The 14,644-nt window shown below is 38.1% G+C and overlaps 1 protein-coding gene across 1 annotated transcript; it reads left to right on the forward strand.

Annotated features, from left to right (window-relative positions):
- Positions 1-4,571: 4,571 nt before the first annotated feature.
- On the forward strand, positions 4,572-10,564 carry LOC107094089 (pentatricopeptide repeat-containing protein 1, mitochondrial-like). The gene is made up of 8 exons (XM_015389503.1): positions 4,572-5,067; positions 5,145-5,285; positions 7,152-7,370; positions 7,446-7,547; positions 7,709-8,356; positions 9,700-9,816; positions 9,953-10,135; positions 10,303-10,564. The coding sequence occupies exons 1-8, from the start codon at positions 4,666-4,668 to the stop codon at positions 10,561-10,563; spliced, it is 2,073 nt and encodes a 690-aa protein (XP_015244989.1). The 5' UTR covers positions 4,572-4,665; the 3' UTR covers position 10,564.
- Positions 10,565-14,644: the final 4,080 nt, after the last annotated feature.

Below are 14,644 nucleotides of genomic sequence, written 5' to 3' on the forward strand. Positions count from 1 at the left end.
AGTCTATGATTACAGCGTTTACTACTGACTGATGTTTGGGTTTTATGTAGTTCTTGTATCCGTTTTTTGTATCCGAAATATTTCTTAAATGTTATATTGGAGTAGTTTTAAAAACATAATAAAATATTAGTTATCTTCTGTTAAATATTTGTATTGCCTTTGTGCAGGCATCTGTTGGGGGTCACGTGGGCAGTCTGCGAATAGCTTTTATTTTGTTTATATCTATATAGAAAATGACATTGTATCAATCGAAATGAAGAAATCTATTGTTTTGGCCTTATCGTCCATCCCTGCGTACACATTTGAATATTAGATCAATATTACCTGAATAAATACAAAAGGCAATTTATAAATGATGATTCCATTTATTGACAATAAAAGTGTTTCAAGAAAAACTCTACCTTTTTAGTATAAAATTAATCAAACCCGTTTTAGAATCAAGAAGAAACTTTGATTAACCAGACTTTTCTGGAGATGTTTGGTCTGGCCAAAACCAGACTTTATTAATACTAGAGTCAATCTAAAAGATGATTAAGAATAGATAAAAATATAATCCTTGTTATTCTAAGACTTTGGGACTCCAGAGAATTACAGTGAGACCCATACAATCAAATCAAATAAAGGGGTGGGAAAAAAATCCTAGTGGAGAAGTATTGATGATTGGCAACTAATCTGGGAGGTAAAAAAATAAATAAAACGACTCTAAAGAACAGCTGAGGCTCTGTATGACTCAGTTTCCTCTGTTAATGCTGTGTTTATGATTTAATAATAAAGAGACTGAGGATAAACAGCTTCCATGGAAGAGCTAAAGACTAAAACAGCAGCTGTCTAAAAGCAACATAAAAATCCATCTGACATTTACCCCCAAAAAAGAGGGATGAGCAAGAAAAAAAAAAAGATTGTTCCTGCTGGGAAATCCTACATACCTCTATTAAAATTATAATTTTTTTTTTTTTTCCCATGAGAAACATTGGTTTTGGATAGTTCATATGTTTAATAAACTAATTCCTGATATGAAAACTGATTTTTTTCTGTTATTAAGTTACTTCCCTTGATATTGCAATCTGTTTGGTGAGCTGAATCATTTAGTTGTGACAAAATAAAAAAAAAGTAGAAGAAATCTGCAGGAGGTTAATGTGTATTATGTAATATAGGAATAAAGAAGATTATATCAGACATTCTGTCGTGCAACAAATCTAAATTTCTCTCTTTGATTTTAATTTTTTGTCCCCTTTTTGTCAGATTTTTAGCTGAGCGTCCGGCGCTCAGTGTGGTCATCTATCCATTACAGCACGAGGACCTGCCCTCAGTCATCAGGGGGATCCCACTCACACTTCTGGATCGAATCACTCTTTTTCAGAGCCACGTGGCACAACCTCCACATTTATCACCGATGTGACTTCACCAATCATCTTCAATTTAATTTCTGCTGCTGGAAAGAAAATTCTCTTAAATCTTATCAGAAACCTGTTAGGTTGCTGATTGGGGAAACAGCAACAGTTTTTAAGAGAATAAGTTAACCGTGTTTACATTTGTATTGCAGGGTAGAAATTGCTTTTAAAGGACATTGACTCATTCATGAACACATGCTGCTACTTGGGCATCCAAGTTGTAAATCATTTCATCAGTTAAGCCACTATGTTACCTTTGAAGTAAGTGCCAACAATATGTAGTGAAGGAATCTTTGTAAATTAAGTTTTAACTCAGCAAAGGTTCTAATAAATTCCTCTGAGTAATTTTTATGTCTTGTTCTCTGTGCCTGTTTGTTCTCCAAAATCAGCAGTCTCTAATGATAAGAATGCTAATGGCTCCCAAAGATGAGCAGGAAATCAGGTCAGTTGTGTAGTTTAATGGCTTGTAGCAGTATTTCATTTCTTAGAGGTGTGGCCAGCAGCAGGACACATAGATTATGAAGCTAAAGCTAAAAAATAAGATTTCAAAGACTTCAAGCTGGTTAGATGGATTGAATTATGGTATAGAAATTAACTGATGGTGCAGTTCAATGTAATTCCACAAGAATTGTCCAATCTGATCAGCTTCATTGTAAATTATCAAAAGCTTGTATTCTTGTGACGTAGTAGAGATATAAGGCGTATTTCTGAGACATAGAGGAAAGAAGGAGACAAGCAGGAGGATTGTTGATGTTCCTCACAGACTGTTAAATGAAACAGTCCTTCAGTTTATTGGATCTGGACCGAAGGCGCTATAGTCTGACAAAATGCTGCCTAAACAAGGAATGTAGGATAACCACCAAAGAGCACAAGAAACTTAACACATATTTCCATTCTAACAGAGTTTATAGTCAGATGAATTAATGAAAGGCATCCCTTCCTTGTGGCAAGAATAAAAAATAGAATAGAACAAAAAATGTCTTTATTGTCCCAAAATGGGGAAATTGTGGTGTTACAGCAGTAAGAGGTTATAGTCACACAATGTGGACCTTAGAAAAGTGTATAAAAATGACACATAAGAAAATAAAACAAAGTATTGTGTGTACATTATTTTACAATATAAATACTATGTATCTGGATAATAACAAATCAATAACAGCTAAGGACATTTTTACAGAAATGGATATGTAAAAAATAGCTGCAACACCAGAAATGTGCAAAAAAAATGACAGCAGCGTGTTATTTAACTAAGACAGAAATTTTGAAGAAAATCAGCATGACTGTAACAATTTATTGTGGTTGTTGGGAACAGTGATAGTTATACAGTCTTAAAGCTGCTGGGAGGAAGGATCCGTGATAATGCTCCCTGGTGCATTTAGGGAGCAGCAGTCTGTCACTGAAGGAGCTTTCTAGTTCAGCAGCAGCTTTGTTGCATGGGGTGGGAGACATTATCCATCAGATATGTTAAAATAGTTAGGGTCCTTTGGTTTCACTTTTGTTTTTTTGGTATCAAATAAATCTAAATCATCCTTACCCTCAGCCACCCTGCTTCAGCTATGAGTTCAGTGGGTTGTTTTTTTCTTCAGTTATTTCAAGCAGTTCATAATCTGATTTAGGGGTGAGGCTGCTATGTCTGCTTTCATGAATATTGCCAACTACCATTCACAGCTTTTATTTACTGTATAACTTTTGCATTGTAAACTAATTTATTTCAAGTTGTTTAGAATGACCTCTTTTCTAAACTGAAGTGAAACAAAAATGAATATGCCAAAGCCCTTGCTGATGATTTTTTATCTTGGCATGTTGAATTACACCAGAATGTTCCAGAGGGGCAACCTGCCAAAACTCCTGCTTTAACTGCATTTTTACATGTTTAATTGCACTTGAAATAATTGCATTTTTTGTTTTTGTTTGTTTTTGTTGATGTTTATATAAAGCTGTGAAAACTTAAAAAAGAAAAAAAAAAAAGAAATAATTGCATTTTTTAAGCAACTGAGTTTTTCTTTTAAAATCTGAGTGACAAGCAAGCATGCCCTAAATTTGTCTTTTCTTTTTTTAATGTGATCTAGTTTATATAATAAACATGGAATGTGTGTATTATTATTATTATTATTATTATTATTATTATTATTATTATTATTATTGCATGTTTTTGTACACTGAGGGTTATTTTAAAAATAATTGTTAAACTTGGAAAAGATCAGATCATATTAATTTAACTATGAATTTAAAAGATATAACATTTGTTATATTTACCACTCGGTCACATTGTTAAATTTTCAATTCAGTTTATTTATATAGCGCCAATTCACAACACATCTCAAGGCACTTTACAGTTCACCAGATCATACAGTCAAATTGATTCAAAGTTTTCTATCCAGGGAAAACCAGTTGATTGCATCTATTCATTGACTCAAAGCAATCCTTCACACTAAGCATGCTTGTAGCGACAATGGAAAGGAAAAACTCAGTTTTAACAGAAAGAAACCTCCAAAAAAACCAGGCTCAGTGTGAGCGGCCATCTGCTGAGGGAAAATGGGTTATTTCAAAATACCCTAAAGTTAGAAAAGGAAAAAAAGAAATCAAATGGATACAAAATGACCAGGGCCAAATTAGGAACGGTTTGGGATAATAAATAAGAATTATTAAATTACTTTTACATGTTTTTTCATCCCACAGTATGATCTGGAACATTTTTTTTTCTGATGCTTTACAAGACTTGGTTAGAAATGAACGGTGGATGTTTTTTCTTCTGCTCCTTTTCAAATTACTTTGAAAAAATAATCCCTCTGCGATTAAGATGGAATATATAACGCAAATAAACACAGTTTCATTATTGTTGCTTTATTTCAGTGCTTTTACTTTTCAATCTGTGACTTCCACGTATATTTGAAAACTTATCAAAATTTTAAATACGAGACGCAGTTGTTTTTATGGCCGGTAGGTGTCAGTGTGTTGTGTTTCGCGGCAGGCGTAATAATACATTGACGATATTATCGACACAAATCGTGATTGGAAACTTTTCCACTATCTAATTAAGCATCAAGCAAAACGTTCACTTGGTTGTTTTTATTCAGTTCTTTTCAAAAATTCTTCATTTGTTTGCTTTTACTCGGAAAAAATTGTTCTCTTTAATTGGTGGATCCGTATCTATTATTCAGGTCTGGGCCATTACGTCATACAAGCATGGCGGCTCACATCTTCTAATCAAACGTTGGAGGTCTAGTTTATAAAAAAATAGATCTGTTATGGCGGAGGTTGTTCAAGCTTGAAGATGTTAGCTGTCAGGTGTTGTCTACGGCAGCGGAGTAAAATATCAGTGGCTAGTTTTTCTCTATTTTCTTCTCAGAGGACGACTTTTAAAACACTGATAGGAAAAACAGACCGAAGGTTCACTGTCCTTCCTTGTCGGCTCTCTGTGGATCACTCCGCCAGGTTCGTGTCCCTGTCTGCCTCCTCCAGAGCTGATGCTGGAGCCTCACCTGAGCAGGAGAACTTTGGTTCTCTCTCGGAGGACATTTCCTCCAGGAGGTCGTTCAGGAAGAGCAGCCCGGACCTCCGAGACCTGCGACACGAGCGAGAGTCCATGGAGGAGGAACCTCTGAGGAGACCTTTGAGGAGAAATACCCCCTACTGGTACTTCTTACAGTGCAAGAAACTGATAAAGGAGAAAAAGGTTGGGGAACTGAGATATGGATATGGCTTTCTTCACCATCTTCGGTTTATATTAAGGTGTTTTTATTGGTGTTGCAGCTGCAGGAGGCCCTGGATCTGTTCAGCAGAGACATGCTGCAGGAGGAGAGGCTGCAGCCAGAGGAGTTCAACTACTCTGTGCTTATAGGAGGCTGCGGTCGAGCCGGACAGCTCAAAAAGGCCTTCAAACTCTACAATGACGTAAGAAAAAATGTCTTAGATTGACCCAGAATTATTATAAAAATTATTGCTATTGACTTATGTTTCATTTAGGCCCTGATCCCACTGCAGGCAATGTGGCCCAAATGTGTTGTTTATTTTAGGGGGTGAAATGACCAGTTCAGGCTCTTTGGAACCAATGTGAGGCTGCTCACCTCTCAGGAAGTGGCCCAGATTAACAATTAAAAAGGCATTCATACATCTCCAGTCTGCCACATCATCATAAGGTTAAGGGTCTTGCTCAAACCAGAGTGGCCGTCTGTGGGAGTGCGGCTCCAACTCAGACCCTCTGTATCCCAAGCTACATGCCCTAACCACCAGGCCGCCACTCCCCTGACTCGTATCTGATCTTATGGAATGTGACCGCAGTCGGATTAGTGATCTTGAGGTTTATCTCAATCCAATTTGTCACAATATTGTTCTGCTCAGCAGGAAACGGACAGAAGCTGGGATAGCAATGCTGCAAATCTAAACAATAAGTAAAATAAACTATTTATCCTTCATTTGAGAAGGTACATTATATTATCTGCTAATGTAATTAGCACTTAGTAAGATAATTAGATGATATGAAATAACATAACGGTAGTTTTCTTATTTCAAATGGAAATTTATCTTATTCCAAATTGTCTCACTTACTTGCTCAAATCAGGAAAAATGTGAACGACCACATAAAAAAAAAAAAAAAATTTGAGCATTTAAACCTTTATTACAGTAGGGCTGTTAGATTCCAGTTGAAGGGCTGTCATCCTATAGATTCCTCTCTGCCTAAACACACCTAGTTTAATTTGACTTCAATTAATAAGGGAATTAAGCAATTCGATGCAAGTGTTTTGAACCACGGAGATATCTAGAAGTTGCGGGATACTGGCCCTCGAGGACTTGAGTTTAATATCACTGAGGTTTTAATGTCTCCTAAAGCACATTATGTACTTTTGAAAACAAATATTTACATACATTTTATAAGATGATACCATTTCTGTCTCTCCCTGACATTGAATCCAGTTAAACTTTTACTGTTGTAGGTCAGTATTAATAGAGGAGCATGATTTTTATATATAATATTAGAATATCTTTAAAAACAGTCATATCAGTGAAAGCACAAAGGGACTTTTTGAAGATGTTGATCGAAGCCAGTTTGCTGTGTTACTGTCCACGGTGAAAGGAGACCTGCGTCAATATGGGCTGAAAGCAGGCTTAGCCAGATTAAAAAAAACATTTTGTGTTGAAAGGGGAGAGGCTGCAACTCTGAAAGTGTGGAGGTAGCAACATCATGGTTTGGTTTTGTGCCACATAAGGGACTGGTGCGGATACGGACATTGTTAACGAACATTAAAATTTGGGTGCTAATGGAAAATAGAAAACACTAAAGCTTAGTATTTAACTCGTTTAAGTATATTAGAGTGATGCTGGCCCCAAACTTCTTTTGCATCCTTGATTCTGTCCTCCTTCCATTCCGTCACCAACTTTTTTCCTCTTTCCCTATGCCCTAACAACATTTTTTTTTTCTTATTTTCTTGCTTCTTTTATTCATTGTATCCTAGAAGTTTCCTTTTTATGGGATGATAATACTGTTTTAACTTAAACCCAGAGAAAACTCCAGTCCATTCAACTCTTTGTCTTGCATCCCGTTTAACGGACTTTAAGCCGTAGGAACAACATGAAGAACATTTTATTGGTTTCATACCACTGGTTTTTAGTCTTGGCAAACCTCAGTATTGAGTACTTAATTTCAATTAATGCTTAATTTATAGTTCAAATGAAGTTTTTCCTTAAGGTTACAGCGCATACTTTTACCAGACTTTCATACTTACTGTCTTGCTGAGTGTAATTTCTTTCTGTCTCCTTCAGATGAAGAAGCGAGGTCTGATCGCAACAGATGCAACCTACACTGCACTGTTCAACGCCTGCGCAGAGTCGCCATCCAAGCAGGCCGGACTGCAACAAGCCTTGAAGCTGGAGCAAGAGCTCCGTCGTAAAAACTACCCCCTAAGCACCATCACGTACCACGCTCTACTCAAGACCCACGCCATCACCAACCACCTCCAAGCCTGTGTTCACACGCTGCGGGTACGACAGCCGCTGACTCATGGGGAACTAAAAGAAGGCCCAGTGATCTAATGAAGAGTTTGCCTATGTTTTCAGGAGATGCTGCAGAATGGACATGCTGTAACACAGGAGACATTTCATTACCTGCTGATGGGCTGTTTGAAGGACAAAGAAATGGGATTCAGATTGGCTTTGCAGGTAGTTCCATTTTTCCTTAGATCAGAGCGGTGAGCGATTCTTAATTGTTTTTTGTTTGTTTTGTAATAATTTTATAATGTATTTCCTCTGCTATTAATATGTTTCGCTGCTCCAGAAGTTTCTATATTGTGTATTTGCTGAACAGTTTCTCTTAACTGCAGGTGTGGCGTCAGATGCTGCGGTCGGGGATCCTTCCAGATTCAAAAAACTATACCCTGCTTTTAAGAACAGCCAGGGATTGTGGGATTGGTGATTCAGCTTTAGCATCAAGTGTTCTGCTGCAGTCTAACTGGAAGCCAAAGGAAGATGTTTCAGAACCTAGAGGCAAGAATGTAATAGACATAGACCTTCTAGAGAAGCAGCTGTTTCTTCAACACGATACCCAAAGCAGCAGCCAGTCTGAGAGCAAATGCAATAAAGAGGAGGGATCCAACCATCTTATACCAGTCAGACCGGCAGAAAACATCTCGTTACCTTCTAACATGGTGCCAGATTCTACAGCTCCTAATTTGCTGGACCTTTTTGAAGGCAAAGGAGGAGCCGTGCTCGCTCTCAGCTCTGTAGATACGGCATCTGATAGATTGGCCCTAATCGGTGGAGCGAAAGGCTTTCTTGAGCAGATGGAGGCTAAGGGGCTAAGTCCAGACCTGAAAACTCTGACGCTCTTGGCTGACATGATGGAGCCGGGTCGCCAGTCTATGCAGATGCTGCTAAAGGCCGCCAAGCAGCATCAGGTGAAGCTCGATGGGGCGTTCTTTAACACTGCCATCCGAAGATCCATCAAAGCAGGTGCTCTTGAGGATGCAAAGGTAATGGCACACACAAAGACGCTCAAAACTGAATTATGTGTATTGAATCAGAACAAGCTCCTTTTAAGAGCAAAGCCATTTTGTTTCCTTTGGTCGGTGGTATCCATGTGCATGTTACAGTGGGGCCAATAAGTATTTAGTCAGCCACTGAATGTGCAAGCTGTACTAGGAAAGATGAGAGGCCTGTAATTTTCATCATATTTTCACTTCAGCTATGACAAACTAAATGAGGGGAAAAACACATTGTAGGATTTTTAAAAATAATTTATTTGTAAACAAACAAACTATATTTGTGGCCTTTATAGACACGTGTCTTCTTCCTTAAGAATTTCTTCTGATTTCCACTCGTTACCCTTATTTATGTTGTCGTTAGAGCCTCAAACAGTCAACAATTGCCAAAAGCAAAGAGCTGTTCAAGGACAACAGGAAGAAAGTTACAGAACTTCACTAGATGGGGATGAGTGGATTGATGTGAATAAATCAACTGTGAAATTTATTGGTAGTAAATAGAAGACAAACAAGACCGTTGTTTGGTACAAGTCCAGGTCAGAGAGCACATGGATGATCATGAAGAGGACTGGGAGAACATCATGTGGTCAGGTTCTAGAGGTCTCCAGACCTCAACCCAACAGAAATATGTAGAGAGAGTTCAAAGAAAGTGTTGCCCAGCAACAGCTCCAAAACATTACTGCTATAGACGTCTGGATGGAGGAATGGGCCAAAATACCAGCAACAGTATGAAGCAAACCCGGTGAAGACTTACAGGGAACATTTCATCTGTCTGTAGGAGCCATTCGTCCTTTCCTCTGTTTATCGCCACCAGGGGGCATATTTCATTTTGAGTTCTGATTGTTTGATAGGGGGTTATTTAAGGTCAACCATGATTCTGTTCAGATGTTGTTAATGAGAGGAGGCAACAGTTTAATACTGTGTTTGGTTTAGATTATGTCGAATTTATGTATTTATGTAAAGCAATTAGTAAAACTATGAACACTGTTATGTTAATAAATGACTTTATAATAAGTCAAAGTACAGAGCAGCATGATAGTCTTAATTGAGCGCACGTAAAACCAACGTCTTCAGGAACTGTTCTTTATTTTAAAAGCACTTCAAGGAAATGTCCATTCTAAGAACTTCTGGAAGTGTGTCGTCTATTACAGAGCATTTTTTTATCCCTTTATTTTGGTATAAATATTGAGCAGTAGATTAATGTTACCAGCATGGGGTTATTATACCGGCAGCCTCTATTTTGAGGGATTGTTGGCATGCTATGACTGGTTTAAACCAAACCTTTGATTTCATATGAAGACTGCATCTATATTTCCTCTCCTAACTCCTTCCAGGCTGTCCTGCGTGTGATGCGACAGCGCAATGTCAGCCTGAATATACAGACGTATGGATGTCTGGCATTAGGCTGTGATCAGCAGGAGGAAGGTCTGCAGCTGCTCAAAGACATAGAGGTGACATCCTAACTGCAAGAACAGATTTCTCTTTTGTCAAATTAAACACACAACGTGCATAAATAAACATCTTGATCACTTGACGGATTTTAAAGCTGGTTAAGTCGCTTATCTTCCTCTTTGACTCTTCCTGCAGGATGCAGGACTTCGACCCAATGTTCATGTTTTCTCTGCACTGATCGGTCGGGCCACTCGGAGACTGGATTACGCCTATCTGAAAACACTCCTAAAGAGCATGAGGAACCTGAGTGTGTGGCCTAATGAGGTCATAATACGGCAGCTGGAGTTTGCTGCACAGTATCCTCCCAACTACAACCAGGTCAGAGCACATCCAGATGAAAATGTCTACAATAAATTACTGGCATAGTTAATTTTGAATAAGTCATTTGGTTAATTACAGCTTCCAGTATATCACCTCTTTTCATCTTTTGTTCAGATATTGCCTGTTTTAGATAGTTTCCCCTTTTTTTGTTCTCTCAATTCCAGTACAAGTCCAGAAACAACTACCTGGTGCATATAGATGGTTTCCGTGGTTACTACCAGGAGTGGCTGAGAGATGTACCTGCTCAGAGTGCTGAGGAGGAGCAGGCGGAGCTGCAGTCTAACACGGAGGTGGCGGTGAAGGAGAATGAAGCTGAATATGGACTGACCGATGCTCAGAGGAATCAGAGAGCAGCAGCCAGGAGATATAATTCTCACCACAGAGCGAAGAAGAACCGCACCATTTTAGCTCAGGAATGCAAATAAGGAAAAATATCTCTCTTCCATGAACCTCTGCCTACATTTGGCTTTATTAATATGAATGGAATAATGTCAGCAATAGCAGAGGTCAGAGAATATGGTTACATGTTTAAAAAATGATAATGTAATTATATTTTATTATCAATTAAATAGATTCAACTTAATTTTTTGTCTTGTGTTTTTTTTTTCTTTTTTCTGTGTGGCTTAGCAGTGGGGAAGATTGAGGTTGTCCAAACTATTTAGTTTGGTTTATTTAGTCCACTACTGCCACTGCCAATTTAACAAACCCTCAGCATAATTCTACAGCCACCATGCTCAAGAGTTGCTCAGATGTTATTGGTTTGGAAATGGGGTAGCTGCAAATTTAAATACCAGTTAGTTGTATTTATTTATTTTTGCAAAGTGTGTTTCTTAAACATTTTTATTTGTGTAGATGAAATGACATGAAATAAAAAAAAAAAATGAAAATGGATTGAATGAAAGTTTGAGGGGAAAAAAAAGACCATAAAATAAAACAACTTTAACTGATGGAGTTTAAGCAGTATTAAAAGACATCAACTCATGTTTACTGGGTTATCAATTTCTCCCAAGGTTCATGCATTTGACCTTATCTTAGAATGTCTATTTAAAATGATAACAGTAACACCAGTTGAAAGTTATATTTTAATCTTTTTTTTTTTTAAATCTGGAAGTAAGACAGTTCTATGTAGCGCTCACTGGTAAACTTATGGCAAAGTGGAGGTTCCCCTTTAAATCATGACTCAGGAAAATTGCTACCAGTTATTTAAGTTGAGTTAAACGTCACCAGCATTAATGTAAAGCATTAAAACAAATGTTTAGCTGGTTTAATGTGTTACATACAGACTAAGAGTTAGGCTCAGTTTATATAATAAAATCATGTATGTCAAGAATATGAACCAGGTCCTGTATTCACAAAGATTAGAAGTAGCTATGAGTGACTTTGAGACCAAGCTCAGAATTCCCCTTCAATAAGATCAATTTTTCACAAAGCACTTTAGAAGGCTCAAAGTCAAAATTTTAAATAGTGAGAAAGAATAAACAGAAACAGAGAAGTTGTTTGGCTGAGGTTGAGTAAAGGAAGGCATAGATCCCCTCTATTGAGTTCAGGTCCATTCCTGGTTCTCCTTCTGGGCCACGCCCTGAAAACCTCCAAGAGAAGATGCCTAGAAATGGTCCTGGTCCAGTTACAAAACCAACCCTGCTCTATTTCTCTCCTGCTAGCTCTCCATGAAGGACTGAGCCTCTCACCTTATGTCACTGAGTCTGTTACTAGCTACTCCAAAGGGAGATGTCACAAAAAGAAACAAGCATCACCCAGATAAAGAAAACCAGGGCATCAAATCACCCGGAGGTCTCCATCATGTGAGTCCACCTCCTTCAGAGGAAAGCGGAAGGTGGTCGAGGGTAGGGGTCATAATCTGCCTATTGGGATATAAAACATCTCTTAGTGTATCATTCATATTCAGACAATAAAATGAAAACCATTTAAAAAAATAGTAGGTTTCACATACTAATAGAGGTACATCTGAGCATTCCTTTTTCTCAATCCAAATCATTATTGGTCCTCTTTTATCATCTACAAAACTAAGCTCTGGAGACTGACCCGATCATGGAAGGTTGATCCAGTTCTGTTGTTTTGCCCACACATTTTGAAATGAACAGCCTTTGCAAGGATAAAGATTCAACAGGGTCCACTAGATTTATTTGTTTACAATAGTTTAAGTCTTCATACTGTCTAACAAGATTCTAAGGGCCATTGGAAAAGAAGCAGGCCCACAGTATGACTAATCCTCCACCACACTTAGCAAAGGGCCAGGACATGTTTTTTTTTTTTTTTTTTTTTTTCCTTTAGTAGTACTATGTAATCACGAACACATGATTCAACTTACAGTTCCAGTAGAATGGTTTCTATGGTGCCCCCCAGATGCCGCTATAGCTTTGCAGAGGTTGTATGTCTGCTTAAACAAACCTGGTTTGTCAGCCTACTTGGTAGTAATTCCTATTTACACTTAAGAAAAAAGAATATAGCCTGTAAGGCTGCTTATATACCTCTAAAGGATGGGCCAATAAAGGTGGTTGAAAAGGAAATAATGTTTATTGCCTCAGATACAATAAAAAGCAATAACTAAGCTATTTAAACTCTGACTGCCTGAGTTTTTTTGGCATGACAACAGAGAACAAAGAGCGAGGAAATCTGCATAGCTGAAGGAATGGATGTCATCAAATAGTTGCATGGGTTTGTAACAGTTCAGACGCAGTCATAATAGATAAAAGGGAAGCACATATTTCATACAGAAAGCAGGGCATGCAGCAGCTGAAGATTTATCATATGATTGTCATCAGTTTCAAATTGCTTCTTTGTGCTTTGTGATTTTACTAATGCCGTAAACAATAAAAACGTTGCTGAATGGGAAATCTTGATTGTGGCAATAAAAAAAAATAAAAAAATATTTGGTGTTCTTCCTACTGAATTAACTAAAATTAAGTATTTAATAGACCCTATTCCTTACCCACAATGCACTTTTTAATATCATGTTCCTTAAGCAGAAGCTGTAGCCATAACATCTATAATGTGTTTGTTTGCATGTTTATTTTTTCTTGTATTATTGTTTTAATCATTTATCTTTTCTTCTTTTCATGTGAGTTGGACAGGAATGATTTGTTCAGATTTTTCAGAAGGTTTTTTCTGCATGTCACATTGTTGAAAATATTAAACTAAAAACTTAAAGCTGCCTCGAAGCAGAAGTGAAAGAGGAACAAAACTCCCGGGACTTAGGTGGAGTTAGGACCTCATGACTGCAGCCCACAGGGAACTTTCTAATGCGCAACTCTGAAGTTAGTATCCGATTGGTCGCTTCTGACCCCCGGCACTTTAATAAAGGCGCATTCCTTTCTTAACAAGTTAAAATTTTGGTATATTGACTATCTTAGATGAAGGAAATGTATGCTCTGTTTTTCGTATTTTAACATAGATCCAACAATTAACTCTAGGTTTAGCATGTCTAAGTAACTGATTAAAATGGGGTTTATTCAGGCATCCTGGAGAGAAGTGTGCATCAAACCTCAGATTCAGGAAGGGCAGTGTGGGTTTTGTCCTGGTCAAGAAACAATGGAATTACTCTACCTCCTCAGTGGGGTCCTGCAGGGTGCATGTGAGTTTTTTCCAAGCGGTCCAGGTGCTTTGTGGACTTAGGAGTTGGACTGTGTCCGTCAGGAGATCCTGTCCGGGTACTCCAAGAGAATTGTGTTCCAGGCCCTTTGATAAAAGCTAATATGTCCCTGCATGATTAGTGTCAGAGCTTGTTCCGCATCACCAACAGTAAGTCGGACTCAGTGAGTGGACTCTGCCAAGGTTGCCCTTTGTCACTTTTGTCACTGATTCTGTTCATAACATTTATGGACAGATTTTCTAGAAACAGGTAGGGTATTATGGGGATCCATTTTGGTGACCTTAGGATTGTGTCACTACATTTTGTAGATAACATAGTCCTGTTGGCTTCAGCAGGCCGTGATCTACAGCTCTCGCTGGAGCAGTTTGCAGCTGATTGTGGAGCGACTTGGATGAGGATCAGTGCATTGAGCCTGAAAAGTGCAGAAGATGTCCTGCCCTAAGTTGAAAAGTCTCTTGGGTTCTTGTTCACAAATGAGTGAAAAAAGGAGCTGGGGATTGATAGTGGGTACTGAGCCAGACAGTGGGAAAGAGAGCTAAGTCAAACGTGAAGCTCTAAATTTACTAGATGATCTATGCTCCTACACATTCATCTACATATGCTAACGAGCTTTGGGCTGTGACATAAGGAATGAAATAGTAAACTGTAAACTTCATGGAGAAAGGGACAGAACTAAAACCCAGGGTTGCTCACTAATCTAACATTACTTTATCTGTTCAACAAGCCATTCTCTACAGACCCTTTTCAGGAAAATGGTGGGGGGAGAAGAACAACCTTCTTACTTATATTATAACTAATTGAACTTTATTGATCTTACATTGGAGAAATTTACCTTAAGCCTATTCCGGGGGGTTTGCTCAAGAACCCAGATTGGAGGCTGTGGGGATCAAACCGGT

Source organism: Cyprinodon variegatus, unplaced genomic scaffold (assembly GCF_000732505.1).
Source record: "Cyprinodon variegatus isolate N-32 unplaced genomic scaffold, C_variegatus-1.0 Scaffold463, whole genome shotgun sequence".
Lineage (NCBI taxonomy): Eukaryota > Metazoa > Chordata > Actinopteri > Cyprinodontiformes > Cyprinodontidae > Cyprinodon > Cyprinodon variegatus.